The following is a 27,794-nucleotide window of genomic DNA, read 5'->3' on the forward strand; positions in this document are numbered from 1 at the left end:
GCCAGAATCGTGTTTTTAAAAATATCAACCAGATCATAGACTGTGCACTGCTTAACACTCGTGGCTTTAGAATAAACCCGGTACTCTGGTCCCCATGCCTTATAGTAAGTACTTCATCACAGTCTATTTCTCTAACCTCATATCTTCTCTCTCACTGGTCTCCAGCTCTACTGGACTTATATTTGGACTTCAAATAAATAGGAATTATTCCCCATACAGAATCTTTGCCCTTGCCCCTGCCTGGAACACAGTTTCCCCTTTGTTTTGGCATAAAAAGCTTTTTTGATTGTTGTTATTATATGTAGAGAGAGTTTCTGCAAACAAATATTTTTAATAAGATCAAATATTTAACTACACAAACTGGACAATTTAACTATACAAACTGGGAGACATGGAGAAAAAGCAAGCCTTCCCAAAATGCTTCTTTTCAGAGGAAGGGCAGGAAGAAGGGCAGGGAGGAGAGGGCCAGCAGGGCGAAGGTCGTTCTGAAATCAACAGCTGTTAGGGTGGGAGGGAGCACAGAGGGAAGATCTGGGGATATGCCCATGAGGGGTGTGGGGGCTGCATGTTTGATAACCTGGTGTCAGGGCCCCACTTTCGAGGTACAGCAAGGATGAGCAAGTGAAAGTAGATACATGGGCTTAAGTCTCCGGAGGTGGGTAGCAGGGCCCAGATTCTTAGGAGCCAAAGGAGCCAGCAGACTGGGTGTCCTGGAGAGTGAAGGAGACCCTACTGCAGCTGCCGCAGGAAGGTGTTGTAGCCTCCCAGAAGTCCCAGATGGCGGACGGGGCGGGCTGGACCAGAACGAAAGGCCAAGTATCATCACAAACACTGAGGTTCCAGGGGCCGACGCTCGGCTTCAGAGGCCCTGGCCTGGGCACGAAGGAAGCAACCGCTCCATTTTTGCTCAGGGGCTTGAAAGCAGAGGGCCGGGGCTCCAGGTTCCATCTGCCGCCCTTGCTGTCTAAGACCTCGAACCACAATGGCCCTTCGAACCTGGCGCTTCCCTTGCGACACTGGCTGAGAGCCCTCAGCAGAGTCTTCCGGGTGCAGAAGTCCGGGAGCTCCTGGGCGGCGGGGCGGCTTGCGGGGCGGCTTCGCTGTCCTGGGGATCCCCAGGGGCTCTCCTGACGCTCGGGAGGGGCGATCCTGATGGTCATCGGGCTCCAGGTCCGTCCTGGGTTCCGGGCACGACACAGCCCCCTTTTCATGCAACCCTCCCAGGCGCAGGAGAGGTTTCGCCCCAGGGCGGTCTCCCCGGGCAGGGCGGGGCGCCTCCAGGCCTCGGAGCCCACCCGCCGGAACTTGTGGGGGTCCTGGCTGAGCCGCACGTCGGTGAGGTGGGTGCTGGGCGCCGGGCGCCCCCACTGGACGTACTGAATATAGCTCTGAGTCGGGGACCTCGGGGACCACGGGCTCTGGTGACCCCGGGGAGACAGCGCGGTCTGGGGCGCGCTGGGTGACCTGCCCATGGGAGCCGCCAGGGCGTCGGGGCCTTGCAGCAGGGGTTCGCCCGCCTTCCAGAAGTTCCTGACATCTGCGGACTTCGCCGGGCTGCAGCGCCCAAGGCTGGCGGACCGTTGGCCTCTGGGCGCTTGGAAGGCACGCGGGGCGTGGTCACGGGACACCCCACAATGGCGCCACGCGCAGGCCACGTGCCCAGACGCCCAGACTGCAGGAAGACACTGGAGGCATAAGCCTCCTTCCAGGTGCAGCCAGCAAGTTTCGCTCTGGAGAGAAGGGCCTAGGAGCTACCACGGTCTGCTGTTCTCTCCTCCTCCCTTCCTCTCCCCCTTCTCTCTGCTCCCTCTCCCCCTCCCTCTCCTCTCAGCTCCTCTTCCACCTCACTCTCCCTCCCCTCCTCCGCTCTCCTTCCTCCTCTTCTTGTGATGTCGTACATATACCAAATAATTCAGCAAGTTGAAGTGTAGAATTCAGTGGGTTTTATGGTACAGCCACACATGTGCACCCATCAGCACAGTAAATGAGAAAAAAATTTCATCACCTCAGGAAGAAGCTCTGTACCCTGTAGCTGTCACCTTCCTATCCACCGGTCTCCCCAGCTGCGACAACCAGGAATGCACTTTCTGTCTCTGTAGATTTCCCTCCTGTGGGCTCTCCTATGACATCACTTAGCATGATGATTTCTAGGTTCATCCTTGCTGGGACCTGCACATCCTTCCTTTTCATGTCCAAAAACCTATTCCATTGCATGGATATAACACATCGGTTTGGCCTTTCATCAGCTGATGGACATTTGGGTTGTCTGAATGTTTGGGATATCATGAAGAATTTTGTCATAGACATTGGTGGGGCAAGATTTTGTGCAGACAAATATTTTCATCTCTATGTAGTATGTAGCTGGGAGTAGAATTTCTGGGTCTGTGGTTAGTCCATGTTTAAGGGGAACCACCAAACTGTTCTCCTCTGCCTCTGTAGGGTGTTGTGTCCTCACCAGTAATGTTGCTCTATTTTATACTTGACATTTAGAAAGAGAATGTATAATAATACCTGCAGAAAACTGCAGATAGACTACTGACAGAAGGACCCTCTCTTTCATTATCATAAAAACAAACATAACTCACTGAAATACTTTTAAGAAAAACAGCTAGTTTTAGTAAACAAGATACATGTTTTATTCTTCTAGAATGGTTATTAATGTTACATCCTGCAATTTACCTTTTAAGGAAATGGTGGTTGTACACCACAACTTATGTTTGAGAACTGACGATGATTTTATGTAGACTCCTGTAATTTTAAGCTTTTATACATTCGTATATAGATTTCTTCCCTTCAGACATTAAAGTAGTTTTTCTTTTTTCCATTTTCTCCTAATATGTGTATATGGAGTAGAATGATTCACTACTGTAGCTACCAGGTGAAAAGATCTGCTTATAAAAACATTATCTGAAGGCTATTGGGCAATTGATTACAGCCATCTCATTTGAAGGTCTGTTCAAGGAGGTGTAAGACAAACTGCTCTGGAAAGCCTCTCAAGAGCATTGCAGAAGGCAACACCTGAGTGGGTCCAATCATAGGGGCAAAAAGTAGAGACTAACAAAATACCAAAGCCAATAATCCACAACAGGTTTTCTTTCGGGATTTGAGAGACAAAGAAGTGAATGGTGAGGACACTGAAAAAAATGTTTAATAAGAAGTCTTCATGAAAGTTCTGTGGTTCAGAAAGGGGCTGATTATCAAAGGCACTGTCAGCCAAGGGGAGCAGCAGGATGACAGCCCCAGGACTTTCCGCTCAGTCAGTCATTCATTTTCATTTCCCCAGATTTCTTAAGAATCCTCCAGTATAAAATTTAAAAACAAATCTCCTATGCTATAACTTTTTTCTTAATAATTCATTTCTTGATAAAGATGACAATAATTTTTATAGCTAAAAAGCCTCTTTAGATGGTATTATCATTGGAGTGGACAGTTAATGCAGTGAGGGGTCTATATTTTTTTTAAATGTATGTTTTCTTAGTATCTACACAGTTTTCCATGTCCTATTTGAAGTACAACCCAATGGGTGCCATTTTGGTTTGTTTTTGGTTAAAGACCCTTCAAAAAATCACATTCTTCCTGCTGGTGAAGTGCAGGCAGCCATAGGTTAGTAGTCAAGTCTAATTATACCTTCAAAGGCAAAGGTGAGTAAAAAGTTATTTTCATAAACATTGAACATGTCTGTTTCTTTTCCTTCTCACACACTAAGAGACAACTGATTTCTTTTGGTTAGATAATATTAGAGATTAAGGTAGAACAGTAGTTTTCAATTAGAGATGACTTTGCTGTACCTGTACCCTCTCACCCCCACCTACCCATCTGAGGACATTGGAGAATGTCTGTAAGTGAGGTCGCCAGTAGCCCTGCTAAACAGCCTACAGCGCTGAAACACACTCCCACAACACAGAGTGACCTGCCCAAAAATGTGAGCACTATGGAGACTGAGAAACCCTGCTTCATACCCTTCTCCTAAAGTTACTAAATTACATAATACTTATGTTATGTTTATCAAAACTAATAAATTAACATTGGTTCCATCTATTAAGTAAACTCCAGACTGTATTTAAATTTCACTGGTTTCTCTTTTAACTCACTTTTCTTTTCTAAGAATTAATCCTCTTTAGTCTCTTGTAGTCTGTGAGACTTGCTCTGTCTTTTCATATGTCCCATGATCTTGATACTTTTGAACAATACTGGACAAAGTATTTTCTAGAAATGCTCAATTTTTTAAAACTTATTTTTAGCACTTTAATTATTATTTACCTGTCAACCAAATTATCCATTCAGATAGCTTAAAGTGCTAAACCACTCTAGAATTCTTATTGAAAAGATACGCCATTTATCCTATTTTATTACCCAGAGAAATCTGGTTTCATGGTTTTCCATTTTTTAAGCTGATTTTCTTTCCCTGAGCACTGCTACCTATACATTAGCTCTTTCTGTCCTCTGTTGCTCTGTTTTGCCTGAGCTCTGAGATCTTTACATTTTCTCATGTTTGTAGAGCTGATAGCTTCATTATTTTCAATAACTTGGTGCTAAATTTTGATCATGGTTTTCTTTCCTTCTGATCTATTTTTTATTCAAGACTATTTGTCAGTAAACTCTCTAAAAACAACTTTGAGATAAATCTTATACCATGTAATTTACACACTTAAAGTGCACAATTCAATCACTTTTAGTGTATTCACAGATATGGGCAGCTATCAGCCCAGTAAATTGTAATATTTCATCATTTCAAAAAGAAACCCTGGACCCTATAGTCATGACCTCCTACCTCTCCACCCCATTCTCAGCCCCAGGAACCACTAATCTACACCTTGTCTCTAGATTTCCATATGGTGCACTTTTATATAAATGGAATTATATAATATGCATTATTTTGTGACTGGTTTCTTTCATTTAGTATGCTATTTTTAAGGTTATCTGTGTTACAGCATGTACTTCATTCCTTTTGATATGCGAAATATGCTTCAATTCATGGTTATATCATATTTTGTTTATCCTTTTGTCAGCTGATAGACATTTGGGCTATTATGAACAATGATATTCTAAATATTCATGTATGAAATTTTTGTAGATAAATGTTTTTATTTATGTTTGAATTATACATAGTAGTAAAACTTCTGGGTCATTTGATAACTATATTTAATCACTGAAGAAACTGCCAGACTGTTTTCCATACTGGGGATACCATTTACATTCCCACCACATGTATGAGACTTCCAGTTTCTCCACATTCTCACCAATGCTGATTATTATCTGACTGTTTGATTCTAGCAATTCTAGTTTGTGTGAAGTGGTATCTCATTGTGGTTTTGATTTGCATTTTGCTAATGGCTAATGATGTGGAACATCTTTTCATGTGTTTACTGGCCATTGGCATCCCTTCCTTGGAGAAATGTCTAGTCAGATTCTTTATTCATTTTTAATGGAGTTATTTGTCTTTTTATTTTTGAGGTTTAAATGTTCATTAAATATTCTGCTTACAAGTTTCTTATGAGATACGCGGGATTGCAAATACTTTTTCCTGTTCTGTGGATTGTCTGGTCATTTTCTTTAAAGCAAAAATGTGTTTTTTTATTTTAATAAAATCCAATTTAAAATTTTTGGTCATGAGATAGGTAGGTAGATAGATAGATAGATAGATAGATAGATAAATAGATAGAAAAAGAGATAGATATAATTACTTATTTGGGAGGGCTTGTCTTGGAGGTTATGAAGTCAGTGTTAGATAAGAAGTACCGATATTCAGTTATTTCTGAGCTCCTTTATCTACCATATTTATCAAAAAAAAAAAGTATGTCTGAGAACCAAAGCAGGGGTACATTATGACTATGACTTGTGCGTTCCTTAAAAATGTAATAAAATTATGTTTATCAGTGTGTTGATGTGCGTGTGTGTGTTGTGTGTGTGTGTGTGTATATATATATATCTCCACTCTGTCCTCATAGGTCGTTTACTGTTTAGACGAGAAACTTCAGAAATCTATCTGAACTACTGTCTATCTAGGAGATGAACCTATGTATCTATCCCAACTCCTCTCTTTATTTTAAGGGATCTGGTAAGAAAATTCCAACTGGTTCTGCAGCTAGGAATAAATATGCTTATTGTTCTAAAGTTTGTCATAAAACATCCGACAACTTTTTATTTGTTCACTCTGAGATTTTTCTAGATTTTACTGTGATATTGACTCCTGTGTGTTCTCCTATATGCCCATGCATGAATGCACATTTGTAACAATTCATCCTATTCTTTTTCTCTCATCTGGGAATTCCATAAAATATCTGATCCACTTATGATCCCATGTCATTTTCCAATACTGCTATCGATATACTATTTCCTTAAATTTCTCACACTTCATTTTAAGAGTATTATAGTCAATATGAGTTCAGTTTGTGTGTCCTTTTAAAATATTTTAGCTTCTATATTGTAATTGGTTACAGTATTACAATAATTTTATAGGCCAGTAATTCTCAAACTTGCTTATGTGGCACCACAGTCACCTGGAGGAATTTCTAAACAAACTATTGAGACTCACGCCTACTAGGTGTGGGTTGGTCCCAACAACCTTCATTTCTAACATCTTTCCAGGTAATGCCATGATGCCTACCTGGGAACCAAACAATGAGAACCACTGCTATAGGATTGTCTATCTTCTGGTTACGATCTGAAATTTGTGGGAACTGAACAAATTTAATTTAGATCTTAAAGGAACAGAATATCATTTGACATCTACGTTATATTTAATATCGTTTTCCTTATTTGGAAAAAAAAGTGAAGATTTTTGAGGACCATTTCACAATATTTCATGTTCATTCAAATCAACCGGCGGTGGTAAGATGCCAATATTGATTCAGTAGGTCTGACATGTGGCCCCAAATTCTGCATTTCTAGCAGCTCAAAAGGTGACAAAGTACCAGCAATTTTGGTCATAACCTGGGTGTAAGTCAAAAATGCAGGACCTCAGGCACCGAGACTAATTAAATCAGCTGCTGCATTTTACTAAGATTCCCAGGTGGTTCACATGCATTTTAAAGTTTAGGATGCACAGGTCTAGAAACAAAATTGCACGTTAGAATGACGTGCCCCGTGCCCTGCTATTCTCATTTAAATAATCTTTAGAGCTCTCCAGTGGATGTGATTGTCAGCCTGGTAGAGAAGCACTGGGCTAGCTGGGCTGGCATGTGCGCACAGCCTGTGCGCACAGCCTTTTGCAGACTCTAACATGCCATTTAGCCCGCACTGGTTGAGTCCATATGCCCAGTGTGCAATTGCTTCCTTCCATTCTTCCCCATGTTCCCCTTTCTACGAGTCGGCTCTCTCAGAGAATTATGCTCCTTTTGGAAAAGACCACACCTTTCATCAAGAAAATAACATCTGTCTGCTTTTCTACTAGATAAGGTGATTAAATCTCAAAAATGTAATATAACTCAAAGTGAAGCTCCTATTACCAGACCATAAAGCCAGCACTGAAGAACACAGTAGGTGGTGTATGTGTTGGCAGTCAAATGCTTATTGACAGAATATTTCCTGTAGTGTGGAATCATTCAGCTTTCACCCTTCATAAATAAACTCTGCTTCCGTAAGAAAATTTTCTTTTAGACTTACACTTCTGGTGAGTGTTTGAGAGAATAATTTCATGTTATTGCATTCTTTCTGGATGGAGCTCCTACAACGTCTCCAATGTTTTGTTACATACATATGAGACAAAATGTGTAGTTGCTCCAGTCCTGTTCAGATATAATTCTATAATCAAAACTTTAAGGCCATAAAATGAAAATAGAGGTGACATTTTTATGCTGCACTATTTCCTCTCGAAAATGAAAGTTTTAAGGGCAAAGATTATGTCTCTTGAGTGCTGCTGTATACAATAACTTTCCTGCCATGGATGCTCAACACTTGTTAAATGAGAAATTCACCCCAAGGTTCTGTAAGTTAGGATTTTGATCAACTCACTGAAAATGAATACAGATGACAGAGTGGATAGCCGCACAGGCTCTGCCTGGAAAGCAAGGATCGACATGCACAGCTGACTGAGCTGCATCTAGTTATGTTCTTGTAACTCTCCCAGATCCATAATTCAAAGTCTCACAGCTTGCATAAGATTTATCAGACAGGAAACAGTAATTACAAAAACATAATGAAAGAGTGATTTCCAGGGAAAGCTCTTTGGTGTACTGGATGACACAGTAGGAAACATATTTTTGTAGCTTTTAAGAAGGATGAACGCCACAGGTAACTGGCATGATGGCGTGTTCTCTTTGGCAACCAGATCTTCTTTTATTAGGACATTTCAGGTAGTCTTGGGTTCAAATGAAATTGGAAAGTTATTCTAAAATGTATTAAAAATAATGAAAATGAAGAAAGATTAACCCTTACAAAGCAAGCATGTTTCTTGTTGTTCCGGCTTTTAATAAGCATCCTCATGAATGACTCATTCGATTTGAAAACAATCCTACCATTCAGAACGCAGCATGGTGTCTTCCTGGACCACATCTAAGTATTACATCAATAAAGTCGCTCTCTACTGAAAAGATGATGGAAATTAACAGATTAGATCATGTAAAAATGTGAAGGTTCAAGAATCTGTGCCAGGTAGTGTTTTGTCATTATCAGGTTAATGATGACAAAGACAAAAGAATAAATACATGCAAAACTTTATGAGTTTATGGTTATGTCTAAATGTAACTAAATAGGTGACTGAATATGGAGGTATCGGCTATGCTGATTCAGTTTACAAGTCATCCTGAATGCCTACATACTTAATTTTGTATTCTTTACTGAAAACAATTCATTCAGCAATTTCAGGCCAGTGTTATTTGTTAGGAAACATCAACCTTTGTTGACCAGAACAAATGCATTAGGAAAAATAATTCCATTTAACACGTAACTTCATGCAATCACTTTTCTTTTTTTCCAAGCTCATCAGAATACTAGTTTGATCACCATACTAGTTTGATTAGCAGATAAATTATTTGCATCACGTTTGCAGGTTAACTTTTGTTATTTCAACAGAGAAAGAAGCATGTTTATATATTTATGTAAAAAAGAGAGGCATTTTTATACATTTTGGAAGATATGTAGTGAAAGTGTCTGACTCCTGATTCAAAATAAAAATGATAAAATATAGCTATAACTTAGAATTACAGTATTTGTAAAATCTATTTGACTTCGAATTATTACTGGAAAGTACATTAAGTAAAAAAATAGTATACTGAGTTTCAACCAAACTCCTACAATATGTTTTGAGTGAATTAAAATGTGTCTTACAACAAATACATTTTATGAAAATCTACCAGGAAGTATACATTAATATATTCTAAACAGTAATTTGTTGATAAATTACATCTTGAAATCAAACTTTAAAAAATTGATTTATTTTGTTCAAAAAATAATTATCTCAAAAATTATTGAGCACTTTGAATGAAATCTTGATCTCTGAGCAGAGTTATGTGGTACTCCTACACTAGGCCATACTTAATGCAGATATGCCCCTGCTGAATCATCTTTACATGTTTCTGAAGAACAAGATTGATCCTTGGATTGTTTTAATTAATTCACTGGACTATTAATACTTTAACAAAAATATTTGCATGTAAATTATAAGTAAATATCAACTTTTTGTTTTTTCTTTCTTGTATTATCCTTGAGTGTTTTCTCCTTTATACTATCCTTAAGTCAACCTCAAAATTGACTCAGAAACCTCGAGATTTGGTGACGAAGTTACCCTAGCACAATCAAATAAGCCAGAGAGCTCTCATTCTTTTTCCATTTTCTGAAACATTGCATATATCAAAATTTGAATCATATTTGAAAAATATATAGAGGCTTAGTCATATTTTTATTCCTCATGAATAAATTCTAATAATGTATACCTTTCTAGACTCCCGTTTTTTAATAATTTCAAATTTAATAAAAGTAAGCAGATTACAGCATTTAGCATGATCTTAAAGTTCATAATTGTGATATATTTTTCATTCTCTAATAATTTATGGTTTGTCTATTTATAATGTTGAAAAATATTATTTTAAAAGTGTTATCTAAAGCTTTGCATTTGATTTTGATCTTTTATATTTTACATATTGTGGCATTTTTGTTTTCTCTAACTTTATATTTGCTTAATTGCTTTTCTAACTTTCTAAATTGAATTGTGAACCTGTCTTCCTATACTCTAATGATATGAGCAATTTTTTTTTTTTTTTTTTTTTTTTTGAGACGGAGTCTTGCTTTGTCGCCCAGGCTGGAGTGCAGTGGCGCGGTCTCCACTCACTGCAAGCTCCGCCCCCTGGGTTCTCGCCATTCTCCTGCCTCAGCCTCCTGTGCAGCTGGGACTACACGCGCCCGCCCCCCCCCCTTTTTTTTTTTTTTTTTTGTATTTTTAGTAGAGACGGGGTTTCACAGTGTTAGCCAGGATGGTCTCGATCTCCTGACCTCGTGATCCGCCCATCTCGGCCTCCCAAAGTGCTGGGATTACAGGCATGAGCCACTGCGCCCGGCCTGATATGAGCACTTTCATCTACACTTTTTAATACATGTCTGTATCAGTATGTTAAAAATATACTGTAATACATGTTTTGTTTCTCAGGGTCAATCACATTTCTTGTTCTCTTAAGAATGATTGGCATAACCTGAGGAACAAAGTGAGACTCAAGTCTCTCTAAAAACTAAAAATCCAAAAATTAGCGAGGTACAGGAGCGTGTGCCTGTAGTCCCAGCAACTTAGGAGGCTGAGGCAGGACTCCTCACTGAGCCTGGGATTTTGAGGCTGCAGTGAGTTATAATCATGCCACTGCACTGCAACTGAGGTGACAGAGTAAGATCCTGTTTAAAACAAACAAACAAAAAAGACTTTAAACTTTAAAAAATGGGTTATTTTTCTTTTTATTTTAGCTGTCTCATTTTTATTGAGTTCTAATTTTATTGTATTGTTGGCAGAAACATGTTCTATAATTTTGTTTCCTTTTTTGTTGAGAACTTAATCTGTAGTTTTCATGTGGTGAGTTTTTGGTAAATACTGTTTATTTGCATAAAAAATGTATTACCCCTCAAATTCGGATTGCCAATAGTGTCATTCAAATGCTCTCTCACAAAATTTTTTCTTGTTTTAAATGTATTTAAGTTAAATGTAATGTTGGGTAGAGTTCTCATATGCACTCTCTCTATATGTAATTTTTCCGTTTATTAACATCTTGCAAGAGTGCAGTACATTCGTGACAACTGATGAACCAATACTGATAAATTATTAACTGATGCTCATAGTATTCACCAGGGTTCATACTTTCTGTTGTACAAGGATGGGTTTTTTCAAATATATAATGTTGTATATCAACCATTTCAAAATCATACAGATAATTTCACTGCTCTAAAGTCTCCCTATGCTCCACTTATTCTTCATCTCTCCCTGCCCCTAGACCCTGGCAACCACTAATCTTTTTACTCTCTATAGTTTTGCTTTTTTAGTTGAAATCAAACAGAGTGTAGCCTTTTCAAACTGGCTTCCTTCACACAGCACTATGCATTTGGGGTTCCTCCATGTGTTCCATGGGTTAATTGCTCACTTCTTTTTAACAATAAATAATATTACATTTTATGGGTGTGCTACACTTTGCTTACTCACCTACTGAAGGATACCTTCGTTGCTTCCAATTTTTAGCAATTATGAATAAAGCAACTATAAACATTTATTCACAGGTTTTCACATGGACACATCTGTTTTCAACTCATTTGTATAAATACCTAAGAGTATGGTTGCTGAATGGTAAGACTGTTTCTAAAGGACCTGCGTCATCTGCACTCCTACACCCATGATGAGGGATCCTGCTGCTCACCATCCTCACCAATATTTGGTGGTATTCATGTTTTGGATTTTATCCAATCTAATAGGCATATAGTGGCACTTCATTGTTTCAATTTGCCAATTCCTAATTAAATATGACTTGAGAATCCTTTCATGTGCTTGTGATCTGTGTACCTTTGATCTGTGTATGGTCTTTAGTGTGTGCTCAGAACTTTTGCTCAATTTTAAATTAGACTTTTAAGCGTTCTTTTAATATTTTATATTTGCACAGATTTTCTTCCACTCTGTGACTTGCCTTTTCATTCTCTTAACAGTTTTTCACAGAGTAGTTTTTAGTTTGAATAAAATCAACCTTTTTTCTTTCAGAGATTATTATTGCTTGTATTGTATCTTATTATTATTGTGTTGTACCTTAAAAGTCAGCATCATACCTACTGGTCACCTACAATTTCCCCTATGTTATCTACTAGAAGTTTTACAATATTGTGCCTTACTTTTAGTTCTATGATTCAATTTGTTTTTAATTTTTGTAATTAACTTTACTTTTTGTAAATTTGTTAATTTTGAGACTGTTAATTTTTCTTTTAGAAATTTTTGTGTTAGATTCACTTTCTTGGAAGTGGATGCCAGTTGTTCCAGCATCACTTGTTGAAATGACTGTCCTGAGTTGCCTTTGCTGCTTAATGATAAATTTACTCTATTTGTATGTATCTATATCTGAGCTTTCTATTCTGATTCACTGATTTCTTTGCACATTTTATTGATAATATATTTGTATTTATTTGCAATATACTTATACTTTCATTTTTAATAAAAATTATACTTCTCCTCACCTTGTTCTTAAGTATACTTTTCCTTGTCCAAGGTGAATCTTAAATTTAAACATTACTTCACCAGAAAAATAAATTTTAAGCAAACCAACATTTCTAGTGTTTTTTCCAGAATAAAGCTAATACTTTACCATCCACCTTACATTTTATTGTCAAGTATTTTCTTTCTTTATAATATAATTAACCAAAAATTATGCATCATGTTACTTATGCAGTCAATTCTTAATTGTACTTACAGTTTTTACTATTTAATAGTTCATTGCTTATTTCAGTTCATTCCAATCTGGGTTTACTTTTCTGTTTTCTTAGATAAATCCTTGTCTCCTTATTTTAGCAAGCATATGTATGTGTGTAATGAATTTTCTTAGTGTTTGTTATCTAAAAATGCTTTTATTATACTTGTTCTATTCAAAGATAATTTATGCAGTCATAAATTCATAAAACAGCATTCTCTCTCTTGAACACAAACTTTTTCCTCCGGCCAAGCGTAGTGGCTCACACCTGTAATCCCAACACTGTGGGAGGCCTAAGCAAGTGGATCACCTGAAGTCAGGACTTCGAGACCAGCCTGGCCAACATGGTGAAACCTTGTCTCTACTAAAAATAAAAATAGCTTGGTGTGGTGGCACATACCTATAGTACCAGCTACTCATGAGGCTGAGGCAGAAGAGAGTTGCTTGAACCCAAGAAGCAGAGGCTGCAGTGAGCCTAGATCATGCCGTTGCACTCCAGCCTGGACAAGAATCAGACTCTGTCTCCAAAAAAAAAAAAAAAGTTCCATTTCTTCTGCTACTACTCTCTTGAGGAGTATTCTATCAGTCTAATTCAGGGGTCAGCAAACTTTGTGTAAAAGTCTCTGGAATTGCTGGGTTCTTGGTCTGGCTGACCTCAAGAATGAAGCTGCGGACACTCGCGGTGAGCGTTACAGTTCTTAAAGATAGTGCGGCCGAGGTTTATTCCTTCAGATATTCAAGTGTATCCGGAGTTTCTTGCTTCAAGCGTGTTCGTGGTCTCGTTAGCTTCAGAAGTTAAAATGCAGACCTCCGTGGTGAATGTTACGGCTCCTAATCATCTCCCTAGAAACCCCAAAAATCCCCAGCATCAAGATTTACTTAGAAAAGGAAAAAAACAAACTTATTCTTATTTTGGAAAGACGCCCCCGCCCCCCTCTGCCACAAGTGGCCTGCTTTTATTGCCTTATTTGGCCCCACCTACATCCTGCTGATTGGTCCATTTTACAGACAGCTGATTGGTCCATTTTACAGAGTGCTGATTGGTCCATTTTACAGAGTGCTGATTGGTCCGTTTTGACAGAGTGCTGATTGGTGGGTTTACAAAGCTTTAGCTAGACACAGAGCGCTGATTGGAGTATTGGAGACACAGAGCGCTGATTGGAGCTAGACAGAAAAGCTCTCTAAGTCCCCCTGGGACTGGGAAGTCCAGCTAGCAACACCTCTCATAAAGACATAAACAGTAAATATTTTAGGTTTTGCAGGTCTAATGGTTTCTTCCACAACTACCCAAATCTGCCTTTGCAGCACAAAAACAACCAGCCAATAAAATCTTGTTCACAAAAACAGGCATCAGATTGCTGAGCCCATTCAATTGATTTTTTTTTTTGTACTCAATGTGCCTTTTGTCACTGATTTTTAAGATTTTCACTTTGTAATCCTAGCACTTTGGGAGGCCAAGGTGGGTGGATCACGAGGTTAGGAGATGGAGACCATCCTGGCTAACACGGTGAAACCCGGTCTCAACTAAAAATACAAAAAATTAGCCGGGCCTAGTGGCAGGCACCTGTAGTCCCAGCTACTCAGGAGGCTGAGGCAGAAGAACGGCGTGAACCCAAGGCGGAGCTTGTAGTGAGCAGAGATTGCGCCATTGCACTCTAGCCCCCTAGAGGCAGAGTGAGACTCCATCTCAAAAAAAAAAGATTTTCACTTTGTATATCAAGTTAGATACGTTGTATTTGTGAGAGGGGGCCTGTGGACCAATAAAAACTAATTGGGATGAGAATGATACAGATAAAAAAAAAGTGACCAACAACGATGGCCCAGAAACGGTGATGACATTAAGGAGAGCTGAGTGAGTGACAATGAGCAGACTTGTTGAGGGCCAGCTGTCACTTGGAATTAGGTGAATCGAATTGGATGAGAGTTGACAATTGTCTGGAACTGGAAACCTAATTTCTCTCCCAATAGCATGATTTTACCCAAGACCAAAGAATATATATGGTGGCTTGGGAGGGTGGAGGGGCATGCTAGATAAAATGACTGAGTTTAAATCAGAAATGACTGGAGAAAAAATAAAACTAAGATTGGCTAAGATCACATTTTCTGACACGACACATCTGAGGAATTTAAAAGTAATATCAGAAAACCAATAGAAAAGAAAATAGTTAAAAATGCCCATACCACTCTTTACAGCTTAATAATGCAAGTTGCTTCTGATCAGAGGTATACTTTTTCAGATGGTCATATGTGTTTGAATATGTACTCTAGCTCATAAAATATATCTTGTTTTCAAACATATACCTCTGCTCTAGATATCCTTAATTTATTTGTTCTATAGAATTAAATAGAGGTAATATGGTATATTTGTAAACATCACTAATTTTAGAGTCCTAAGTGTTATGCTTGAACTCTCACCCAGCAATTATTTAGAATATCATTCATTCTTTCATTCAGAAATGAATTTTGTGAACAAATGCAAATTGTGATCCAAACTTAGTTATTGGTGATGCCTACAATGATGCATTAGAGAACACACTGCCTTCCTGGGTATTAATTATCATGAGAGAGCAAGACAAGGAAATTAGAAATTACATGGGAGAAAAATTGATGACTTTAAAGGGAACAATCAAATTGCTATGGAAACACATGCGATAATATCGCCTCTAAGTAGTTCAGAGATTTCTTCAAGGAAATGACAATTAAGGTGGTTCTGAATTATCATCAAAATTTTAAAGAGAGGGGAGAGAATATTTAGTGAGGTTATTTGAGTTATTCAAATGAAACTATTCCAATGAGATCATGACCAATGTGATGATTAATTTTATGTGTCAATAAAATTAAAAGTGCCCAGCTCTGTGGTCAAAGATTCTTCTGGATGTTTCTCTGAAGGTGCTTTTGGATGAGATTAACATTTAAGTTGGTAGACTTTGAGTAAAGAAAACTGCCCTCTACAATATGGGTGGGCCTTAACCAATCAGGTGAAGGCCTGAACAGAACAAAAGATTGACATACTCCAGTAATGGAAATGTTGCCATCAGATTGCCTTTTGCTTTGAGCTCCAATATGAGCTCTTCCTCAGTCTCTAACTGGCTGGCCCATCCTGAAGATTCTGCACTTGCCACCCGCCATAATCACATGAAACAATTCTGTAAATGTATTTCTATACATTTACACATACTACTGGTACTGTTTCTCTGGAGAACTCTCACTGATACAACCAAATAAACTGTGCAGGTAATGGTGGGGATGGTGCTAAGTGACTAGACTTAAGAGATAAGATAACCCCTACGACACACAATTTACCCATGTCATTAACTTTCACATGTACCTCTTGAACCTAAAATAAAAGTTGGAAAGAAGAAAAAAAGATAAGCTTAACCTTATAGTAGATTGCACAGGATGGAGGAAGAGATAAGAGATGAAACAGTCAAAGAGAATGCTTACATTCTTGGCTTGGGTCAGTTGGATAAGTTATAATTTTTTTTTTTTTTTTTACTTAAATAGGGGACATACAAAATAATGAAAGCTGGCCGGGCGTGCTGGCTCATGCCTGTAATCCGAGCACTTTGGGAAGCCGAGGTGGGCGGATAATGAGGTCAGGAGATCAAGACCATCCTGGCCAATACGGTGAAACCCCGTCTCTACTAAAAATACAAAACAGTTAGCCAGGCATGGTGGTGCACGCCTGGAGTCCCAGCTACTTGGGAGGCTGAGGCAGGAGAATCACTTGAACCCAGGAGGCAGAGACTGCAGTGAGCCAAGATCATGGCACTGCACTGCAGCTTGGTGATAGAGGGAGATGAAAGGAAAAAAGAAAAGAGGGAAGGGAAGGGGAGGGGAGGGGAGGGGAGGGGAGGGAGAGAGAGAAAGAAAAGAAAAGAAAGAAAGGAAGCTGAAAGTATCAAGGAAGGAATACGTTTTGCTTCAGGATTCTGTTTATGTCAGCAATGAGACCAAGATGTTTGGAATTTGATTCAATGTTCCAAGCATGAAAGAATTCTGAGACATGGTCAGAGATTTCAGAGTCAAATGGTATCTCCTGTCATTATTTCATGTTGTAAGAGTCACATTTTTAAACTCAGATTTTATAATTAAGTGGGGATAACACCAATCTTAAATGGTATCTGCATTAAATTTTCCAGTTTGCACATGGCTTTGATATTCACTGTAGGGCCAAACGAAAACATTGAAGAGAAAGCACTTGTTAAACTGCAAATGCCACTGAGTGAAAGTTTTACCTTCATAAAATGGAACTTTCTTAAGCTATAAGAAAGTTATGATATGATTCCTTTAAAAAAAACCAACAACGTAGCAATGATAAACAGACAATGTTATCAGTCTAATGGATTTTGAACCTTGCTGGATGGGACAAGGAGAGGGCCATCGATAATAAAATCCATGCCAGGCAATAGGCTGTGTTCTGATTGGCACAGAAGGCTGTCTAAGAAAGATCTGAGAAGGGCATTGGTTTTTAGTGATCTGCTTCTGAGGTCCACCTACTGACTGGAATGCATGGAATTTACATTATATTCAAAACCAGTAAAGATCAAAGAAGTAAGAACTTATTCACAGCCAATTCTTAAGGAAATACCACACATTTGCAAATTGATATTTGAAAGTGGAATTGCCCAAATTAATGCATGATTCAACAGCAGGAGATGCAGTATTTAGGCATCTGAGTACACAGTTTAATACATTATTTCATGAAATATTAATATTATGACATTAATTTAAATTGATTTAGATACACAAACTGTAATAGGGGCAAAAAATTAAATGTTATTACCAAGTCATCACACATTGCTCTACACGGAGCTGCTGCCAGGAAAAGCACATATTAAAATCTAATTTCACATCTTCATTAATGAACTGAGTCAGTGAGAGATTAATGAAATCCTGAGAAAATAATAAATCAGTAAACACATTTAATGATCAGGGATACATAGTACAAAAGGTCTTTTATGATTAAGATACAAAACAAGGCAACCTGTAAAGGTACACAGAGTGCATTAAGTAAAAAAAAAAATACAAAAAACAAAAGAAGCAAAACAAAAAGCAACTACAGTTCCCATACCATTTCTGAACAAGATACAAATCATATTGAAAGCATATGACCTCATAGCTTGTTATGCTTGAGCATGTATTTGCTTTTCTCAAGCCCTGACTCCCAATGTCCTTATTGTCTATTTTCTCTGAGAAATAAATCTTATCCTAAATTTTCAGCCACCTAATGGAATCTTTCTCGAAACGGATAGAACAAATATGAACTGGTTCTACCTCCCAACTGGTTTGGGTTATTTACCTTAAGTGGAGACATTTTTGCTTACTAAACAGGAACTGTTTCAGTTTAAAGTAGATTGCATCTAGTTACTTTCTATAGAGGAAATTTTCAATTCCTCAGTGTCCCCTGCTTCCTACCGCCCCATACACACAGGCACACATTCAGCAGGATTAAGTTACCACTAATTGGTTAGGTACAAGAAAAGTAATAAGGTTAAAATTTATAGACATATATTCTGAAAAACATGCTATATAAATCTTAGAAAAAAACTAATGTGTCTCTTTCCTGAATTTTTTAAAAATTATTTTATTTAATTTTTTTTCTCTATTACTCAATTGCCCAGGGCTCCCCATGAGTTCTATTCTCATAGTCACAGCCTGAGAACCAGGGCAGATGTTACAATACTCTTTTTCTCCTACTGTATCTTATACTATTTTTTCCCTTCTCACTGGCTAGCATGCTCAGGGTCCATGTTTTATTCATTTTTAAAATTATAGGGCCCAAGAGGAGTTCCCCACAGAACAACACAGTGACTGTGGCAGATCATGACCAGACTGCTTCATCAGGTAAGACCAGATCCATCCCACCTCACTGGGTGGGGCCTCCCTGAGGTAATTTCATCAACTCCAGCCAGGAGTTTATGAACAGAGGCTGGAACGGAGCCCTGGGAGGGAAGGGTAGCTGTGGTTTCTGTGGATCAGTGGACTTAGTCTTTCCTTCCTGCTGGCTATGAAGAGTCTGGGCAGTCTAGATGACAGGGATTCCCCGCATTGTAGCACACCTGCACTGCCAAGGGGCAGCCAGCTTCCTTCTTTAAGTGGGCCCCTGATCCCTTGCCTCCTGACTATGTAAGACCTCCAAACAGGAGTTGCCAGACACATCATACAGGAGAGTTCCAGCTGGCATCATGTCAGTGCGCCTCTGGGATGGAGCTCCAGGAGGAAGGAGCAGGCAACCATCTTCACCATTCTGCAGCCTCTACTGGTGATACCTCCAGGTGTAGGAGAGACCCAAGTGAACAGGCTCTGGAGTGGATCCACAGCAAACCAGAGAAGCCCTACAGAAGAGGGGCCTGATTGTTAAAAGAAAAACAAACAGAAAGCAGCAACAATAACCTCATCAACAAAAAAGACCTGAGAAAAAACCTCATCCAAAAGTCAGCAGACTCAAAGATCAAAGGTAGATAAATCCACAAAGATGATAAAGAATCAACACAAAAATGCTGAAAACTCAAAAACCCAGAGTGTCTCTTGTCCTCCAAATGATTGCAGCACCTCTCCAGCAAGGGCAGAAAACTGAACTGAGACTGAGATGGATGAACTGACAACAGCAGACTTCTAAAGGTGGGTAATAACAAACTTTGCTGAGCTAAAGCAGCATGTTCTAACCCAGTGCAAAAAAGCTAAGAACCATGATAAATCAATACAGGAACTGGTAACCAGAATAATCAGTGTAGAGCGAAATATAAACGATCTGATGGAGCCAGAAAACACAAGAACTTCACAATGCAACCACAAGTATCAATACCCAAATAGACCTAGCAGAGGAAAGAATGTCAGAGTTTGAAGAGTATCATGCTGAAATAAGGCAGGCAGACAAGATTAGATTTAAAAAGAAAGAAAAGAAACAAACAAAACCTCTGAAAACTATGGGATCGCATAGAAAGATCAAACCTGTAACTGACTGGAGTACCTAAAAGAGACGGTGAGAATGGAACCAAGTTGGAAAACACACTTCAGGATATAAGGCAGGACAACTTCTCCAACCTAGCAAGACAGGTCAACATTTAAATTCAGAACACACAGAGAATCTCAATCAGATATTCCTTGAGAAGGAAGATCAACCCCATGACACCTAGTCATCAGATTCTCCAAGGTAAAAATGAAGGAAATAAGGCTAAGAGCAGCTACAGAGAAATGCCAGGTCAGCTACAAAGGGAAGTTCATTAGATAAACAGTGAACCTCTCAGCAGAAATCCTAGCATCCCAGAGAGATTGGGGGCCAATATTCAACATTCTTAAAGAAAAGAATTTCCAATTCAAAATTTCATATCCAGCCAAACTAAGCTTCATATGCAAAGCAGAAATAAAATCCTTTTCAGACAGGCAAATGCAGAGAGAATTTGTCATCAGCAGGCCTCCTTGTAAGAACTCCCAAAGGAATCACTAAATATGGGAAGGAAAAACCATTACCAGACACTACAAAGACACACTGAAGTACACAGACCAACGACACTATTAATCAACTACATCAACAAATCTGCAAAATAACCAGCTAGCATCATGATGACAGGATCAAATTCACACACAACAATGTTAACTTTAAATGCTAATAAGCTAAACGCCCCAATTAAAATACACAGAATGGCAAACTGGATAAAGACTCAAGACCCATCAGTATGCTGTATTCAAGAGAGCCATCTCACGTGCAAACACAGACAGGCTAAAAATAAAGAGATAGAGGAAACTTTACCAAGCAAATGGAAAATAGAAAAAAAAACAGTGGCTGCAATCCTAGTTTCTGACAAAACAGACTACAAACCAACAGAGATCAAAAAAGACAAAGAAGGGCATTATCTAATCATGAAGGGTTCATTTCAACAGGAAGGGCTAACTATCCTAAGTATATTTATACCAAATACAGGAACACCCAGATTCATAAATAAATTCTTAGAGACCTGTAAAGAGACATAGACTCACACACACAATAATAGTGGGAGATTTTAACAACTCACTGTCAAAGAATTAGACAGATCATTGAGACAGAAAATTAACAAAGATATTCAGGACTTGAATTCAGCTCTGGATCAAGTGGACCTGATAGATAACTGCAGAACTTTCCACCTAACAAGAGAATATACATTATTCTCATTTCCACATGGCATTTACTCTAAAATTGATCACATAATTGGAAGCATAACACTCTTCAGCAAATTCAAGAAGTATTACACTACCTGACTTCAAACTATAATACAAGGCTACAATAACCAAAATAGCCTGGTACAAAAACAGACACACAGATCAATGGAATAGAATAGATAACTCAGCAATAAGACCATGCATCTACAACCATCTGATCTTTGACAAACCTGACAAAAATAAGCAATGAGAAAAGGATTTCCTATGAATAAATGGTGCTGGGAAAACCAGCTAGCTATATGCAGAAAATTGAAACTAGACTACTTTCTTACACCTTATATAAAAATTAACTCAAGATGGAATAAAGACTTAAATGTAAAACCCAAAACTATAAAAACCCTATAAAATATCTGGGCAATATCATTCAGGACATAGGCACAGGTGAAGACTTCATGATGAAAATGTCAAAAGCAATTGCAACAAAAGCAAAAATTAACAAGTGGAATCTGATTAAACTAAAGAGCTTCTCTACAGCAAAAGAAATTATCATCAGAGTGATCAGACAACCTACAGAATGGGAGAAAATATTTGCAATTTATCCATCTGACAAATGTTTAATGTCAAAAATCTATAAGGAATATAAACAAATTTATAAGAAAAAAACAAATAACCCCATTAAAAAGTGGGCAAAGGACATGAACAGACACTTATCAAGATGTGTCCAAGAAACATGAAGAAAAGCTCAACATCACTGATCATTAGAGAAATGCAAATCAAAACCACAACAACATTCCATCTCTCACTAGTCAGAATGGAGATTATTAAAAAGTCAACAAATAATAGATGAATGCTTTTACATTGTTGGTGGGAATGTAAATTATTTCAACTATTGTGAAAGACAGTGTAGCAATTCCTCAAAGATCAAGAACTAGAAATACCATTTGACCCAGCAATCCCATTACTGGATATAAACCCAAAGGAATATAAATATTTCTATTATAAAGATAAAAGCACATATATGTTCATTGTAGCACTATACACAATAGCAAAGACATGGAATGAACCTAGGTGCCCATCAATGGTGGACTGGATAAAGAAATTGTGGTACATATATTCCCTGGAATACTATGCAGCCAAAACAAGGAATGAGATCATGTCCTTTGCAGTGAGATGGATGGAGCTGGAAGCCATTATCTTCACCAAAGTAATGCAGGAGTAAAAAACCAAACACCACATGTTCTCACTTATAAGTGGTAGCTGAACAGTGAGAACACAAAAACACAGGGAGGTGAACAACACACAATGAGTCCTGTCAGGGGGCAGGGGAAAGAAGAGCATCAAGAAAAATAGCAAATACATGCTTAGCTTAATACCTGGGTGATGGGTTGATTGGTACAGCAAACTACTGTCACAGGTCCCCACTTCACCAGCTGGAAACCACTGTGGCAGTGGCGCCTTCTGCCTGAGTATTGCTTATGCCTCCTGGGTCCATTCCACCTACTTGGCCTGACAGGCTGTGCTTGGCTTGAACTACTGGCCCAGATCTCACCCCTGCCAAGGATAAGCCATGTGCGGAGTAGTGAGGGGTGTGTGAGTAACTGAGCATGGGGTGCCGCCACTGCACAAAGCCAGGCACACTGGCTGCCGCAGTGGGGCAGGCAGTTCCAGATGCTGGCACACAGGCTAGCTCCATGTAAGGCTGCAGGTGGACCAGATGTACTGCACGTAGCATCTGCTGTGGGCACCCACATCTGGACGAGGAGAATGCAGTGGCTCCCAGAGACTTGGAGACATCAGGAACTGTAAAACCCCAAAGAGAATGCAAAAGCCCTGGCTCAGGGAGCCTCTAGGTCTGGGCTCTTGAAAGGGCTGCAACTCTTCTCTCCTTGTCGCCCACAATGTGGCAAGTGTTGGGGGCATGTTTCAGCCCTGTTCTGTTACAGCTCCTTTAGTCCTGCCCTTTGGTTGGTCCTGAGTTCTTGTCCCACATCCAGGAAGAATGAGGTACACAGACAACTGAAGGGTGAACATGGCAGAGAAGAGCTTCACTGAGCAGCATAATTATGAGGAGACCTGCAGCGGTTTGCTTCCTTCTGCAGGCAGGTGGTCTCAAAGTTTCTGCAGCCCTCAGCAAAGAGGAGACCCAGGGTAGGTAAATCCTATTTGCAGGCAGGTCAGTCTGTCATCTCTACAACCCCCAGCAGAGAGGAAACCCAGAGTGGGTAGCTCCTATCTGCAAGCAGGTTGTCCTGTTGTCTACAGGATTCTGGCTCAGTCCAGATTTTTATGGGATTCAGAGGGGATCAAGTGCATGCTGATTGGTCCATGGGTGGCCACAGGTGGGCCCAGAAAAAAACACCATAAGTTCTCACTTCAGTCTGCAGAACTGACAGCCCAGCCTCCAGGCTGCCTACAGGCCATTCCTGCTTTAAAGGTTTGGGCTTCACTGGTTACCTGCCTCTTTTCACCCAGGACCCTGTTTGCCTTCTGCCGCCATCAAGCTGCTGTCCATGGTGCCCAGGCTCTTGGTGCTGAGAGGTGCCTTCAGGCTCACGCCAAGCTTACCTCAGCCCCACCTCAGCCTCCCTCCTATGCTTGTCAATGCCCAAAGTCCGGAGGGGGACAGAGGGAGCAGGGGTCTGTCATGTCAGCACTGTCCCGAGAGTGTGCACGCCTGGGCAGATCATGACGGTACCTGTGCTAGGCCTCAACTTTGCTCCAAAATCAGACTAGGCACCGGAGCAGGGAGAGGTCAGGCAGCAGGAGCGGGCACTTCTGAGCCTGTGGGACAGGAGGACTTCCCGGGTCTCCAAGAGTGCAGAGATTCCCAGTTGCAGCCACAGCTAGACAGCTGCTGCTGCATCTGGGAGGCTGGGTCTCCCAACTCACCAATTCAGAAAGGGGATCAGCTGCCACCTGTTCTCTGCTCCCTCTGGCTCCATGGAGAACATAGCCCATGGCACGCATCCTCCACTGCAGCCAGCATCATGACAGTGGCTACTCCAGCTAGGCCACCACTGCCATGACCACCATGGCACATGTTTACCTATGTAACAAACCTGTACATCCTGCAGAGACCCTTCTGCTGTTAAAGCTTGAAACTTACATTTGTTTTATCTGAGTTCCTTCCTCAGGAAATGACCTTCAGGCCTCTCCTAAAAAGTATCAAAGAGCTGAAACCAGATCACCACACCAGATGCCAGAGCCCTCACTCACCATGGTTGCTTGCTTGCCCCTCCAGAGTTTCTATTTCCTTACACGTTGTTACATTTCTTGCCTGATACACAAACCTCTAGCTTTAGTTGGTCAAGGAGATGAATTTGAGACTTGAACTCCCATCTCCTTGGCTGCAGCACCCAATTAAAGCCTTCTTCCTTGGCAATACTCGACTTCTCAGTGATTAGCTTTCTGTGTGGCAGGCAGCAGGACCTAGACAGAACCTCCTGTGTTTTGATAACGTGATTAAGGTGTCCCTTTAAATCATGTATCTTACATCATTTCATCAATTTTTCAGGCAGCTTCCTCCGTTTCAACACTGGCTCATTGTTGAAACTCCCAGATAACAAATAATCAAGGCATGCAGATTTCATTAAAAAACATATACGTTTTTATAATAGCGATCTAGACATATTTTTATTAGAAATTTGTACCACTGTGTACTTGTGGTTAATAAACACTAACTGTTTGGGAAAGCTCATAGAGTTGTTGGGTGTATGTTCTGAGTTTTTAACACATAGCATGACATTACAGGCAGTATCAGAGCATTTTTTGAAATGACCTCTCAACCCCTACTAAAATGTTCATAAAGGATAATGTACAAATTGAAAACAGACAAATGATTACGAAGTGAAAACAACATGTGATTATCATCTTAGTAGAGAAATAAAACATACCAGCTCTTCTGCAGATTTACAGTGATGATCATTACCCTGGCCCTCCACAATGTGAGCATCATTCTGAGTCCTATCACATTAATAATTGTTCTTTTATATTTCTACATAAATGAAATCATATACCATGTACTCATTTCTGTCCACTTTATTTTGCTTAATATTATGTTTGTACCTTTCATTTGTGGCATTTCATATAACAATAATCCGTTCCTTTTAAATACTGTATACAATTTTGTTGAATGAATATTCCACGGCTTATTTAAATATTTTATTGGTGATGGCTTTTAGATTATCTTCACTTGGGACTATTAGAACTAAAGGAGCTATGAGTATTTCTGTATGTATCTCTTGAAATACACATATATGGTGTTTTCTTAAAAAAAATGTAGACAAATAAGTGAAATTGCTGTGTTATAGTCAACTTTGATTAATAATGCCAAATGATTTTTCTCAGTGATTTTATATCAATTTATACAGTCACCAGCAATATATGGGCTTTCAGTTGCTTCCTATTATTGGCCTATTTGGTACTGTCGATCTTTTTGACATTTTGATGCATATAAAGTGACATTAAGTTATGGTTTTCATTTGTATTTTTAAGAGTTTTAGTAAGCATGAGGATACTGGGCATTGACCATTTGTATGTTATTTTTGCAAAGTTTCTGTTCACATTTCTTGCTCATTTCTAAACTCTGAATGTAATTTTTTGTTAGTTTCATGTTCACCATTTTTTTAAGTCCATAATTTTCCTTTTCACTCTCTAGAAAATGAAGTTTGATTAACAGAAGTTTCTAATTTTAATGTAATCTTATTTATTACTCCTTTTCTTTATAGTTGGTGGGTTATTTTGTTATGCTTAACTCTGTTTAAAAACTCCTTAATACAATTAATGATGGTATGCTCCAATATTATCTTTCTTATTGTTTTACTTTTCACATTTGGATTACTAATTCAGGTTTTTTTTGTTTCTTTGTTTTTGTTTTTGTTTTTGTTTTTTGAGATGGAGTCTCCCTCTGCCGCCCAGACTGGAGTGCAGTGGCCCGATCTCTGCTCACTGAAAGCCCCGCCCTCCCGGGTTCACGCCATTCTCCTGCCTCAGCCTCCGGTGTAGCTGGGGCTACAGGCGCCTGCCACCATGCTCGGCTAATTTTTTTTTTGTATTTTTAGTAGAGACACGGTTTCACCGTGTTAGCCAGGGAGGTCTCAATCTCCTGACCTCCTGATCCGCCCCTCTCGGCCTCCCAAAGTGCTGGGATTACAGGCTTGAGCCACCACACCTGGCCACTAATTCAGGTTTAATTGATTTTTGTGTTCAATATTATGTAAGGGATCTACTGTCATTTTTTTTTTTTTAATTTTTCTGTATTGAGAGGTGACAATGTACTAGCACTCTCAGTGCCTCCTTGGCCTCTGCATCCACTCTGGTGGTGCTTGAGGAGCACTTCAGCCTGCCACAGCACTGTGGGAGCCCCTCTCTGGGCTGGCTGAGGCTGGAGCTACCTCCCTCTGCTTGCCGGGAGGTGTGGAGCAAGAGGTGCAGGCGGAACCGGGGCTCCAGGTGGCTCTCACCGGCCAGTGCCAGTGCCAGTGTGAGTTCCCACAGTCACGGGCATGGGCTTGGGCTTGATGGGCCACACACAGGGCGGCTGCCTGGCACCACCTGCCCAGGGCAGTAAGGGGCTTAGCACCCAGGCAAGCAGCTGCTGAGGTTGCAAGGCCAGGTTCCCCAGCAGTGCTGGCCCACTGGCACTGCACTCAAATTCTAGCGGGGTTTAGCTGCCTTCCCACGGGCAGGGCTTGGGACCACAGCCCGCCATGTCTGAGCTCCCCTGCTGTGGTGGGCTCCTGTGCATCCTGAGCCTCCCAGAAGGGCGCCGCCCTCTGTTCCATGACGCCCAGTCTCATCTACAGCCCAAGGGCTGAGGAGTGCAGGCTCGGCTGGAAACTGGCGGGCAGCTCCGCCTGCCAGCCCGGGGCAGGATCCACTAGGTGAAGCCAACATCCTGAACCTGATGAGGACTTGGAGAGCTTTTATATCTAGCCAGAGGATTGTATGTGCACCAATCAGCACTCTGTATCTAGCTAACTTAGTGGGGACTTGGAGAACTTTTCCCTCTAGCACTCTGTATGTAGCTCAAGGATTATAAATGCACCAATCAGCACTCTGTGTCCAGCTCAGGGTTTGTAAATACACCAATCAGCACTCTGTGTCTAGCTCAAGGTTTGTGAATACACCAATTGGTACTCTGTATCTAGTTAACCTGGTGGAGACTTGAAGGACTAGCACTCTGTGACTCTGTGTCTAGTTCAAGGATTGCAAATGCACTGATCAGCACTCTGTGTCTAGCTCAGGGTTTGTAAATACACCAATCAGTACTCTGTGTCTAGCTCAAGATTTGTAAATACAGCAATTGGTACTCTGTATCTAGTTAACTCTGTATCTAGCTAGCTAGCACTCTGTGGCTCTGTCTAGCTCAAGGATTGTAAATACACCAATCAGCACTCTCTCAAAATGGACCAATCAGCTCTCTGTAAAATGGACCAATCAGCTCTCTGTAAAATAGACCAGTCAGCAGGATGTGGGTGGGGTCAGATAAGGGAATAAAGCAGGCTGTCCTAGCCAGCAGTGGCAACACGCTTGGGTCCCATTCCACACTGTGGAACGGTTGTTCTTTTGCTTTGTGCAATAAATCTTGCTGCTGCTCACTCTTTGGGTCCACGCTGCCTTTAAGGGCTATAACACTCACGATGAAGGTCTGCAGCTTCACTCCGCAAGGCAGCAAGACCACAAACTCACCAGGAAGAATGAATAACTCCAGACGTGCTGCTTTTAAGAGCTGTAACACTGACCGATTTTAAAATCTATCTGGAACTCGAAAGGACTAAGAATAGTTAAGACATGCAT

At 40.0% G+C, this 27,794-nt stretch overlaps 1 protein-coding gene across 1 annotated transcript; it reads right to left on the bottom strand.

Moving 5' to 3' along the window:
• Window positions 1-315: 315 nt before the first annotated feature.
• On the bottom strand, window positions 316-26,502 carry POM121L12 (POM121 transmembrane nucleoporin like 12). Its single transcript, XM_077998173.1, has 3 exons — window positions 26,459-26,502; window positions 24,890-24,959; window positions 316-1,685 (listed from the first exon to the last, which is right to left on the bottom strand). Exons 1-3 carry the CDS (start codon window positions 26,500-26,502, stop codon window positions 678-680), a joined length of 1,122 nt encoding a protein of 373 aa, XP_077854299.1. The 3' UTR covers window positions 316-677.
• Window positions 26,503-27,794: the final 1,292 nt, after the last annotated feature.

The sequence above is a fragment of the Macaca mulatta genome, chromosome 3 (genome assembly GCF_049350105.2).
Source record: "Macaca mulatta isolate MMU2019108-1 chromosome 3, T2T-MMU8v2.0, whole genome shotgun sequence".
In the NCBI taxonomy this organism is placed as follows: domain Eukaryota; kingdom Metazoa; phylum Chordata; class Mammalia; order Primates; family Cercopithecidae; genus Macaca; species Macaca mulatta.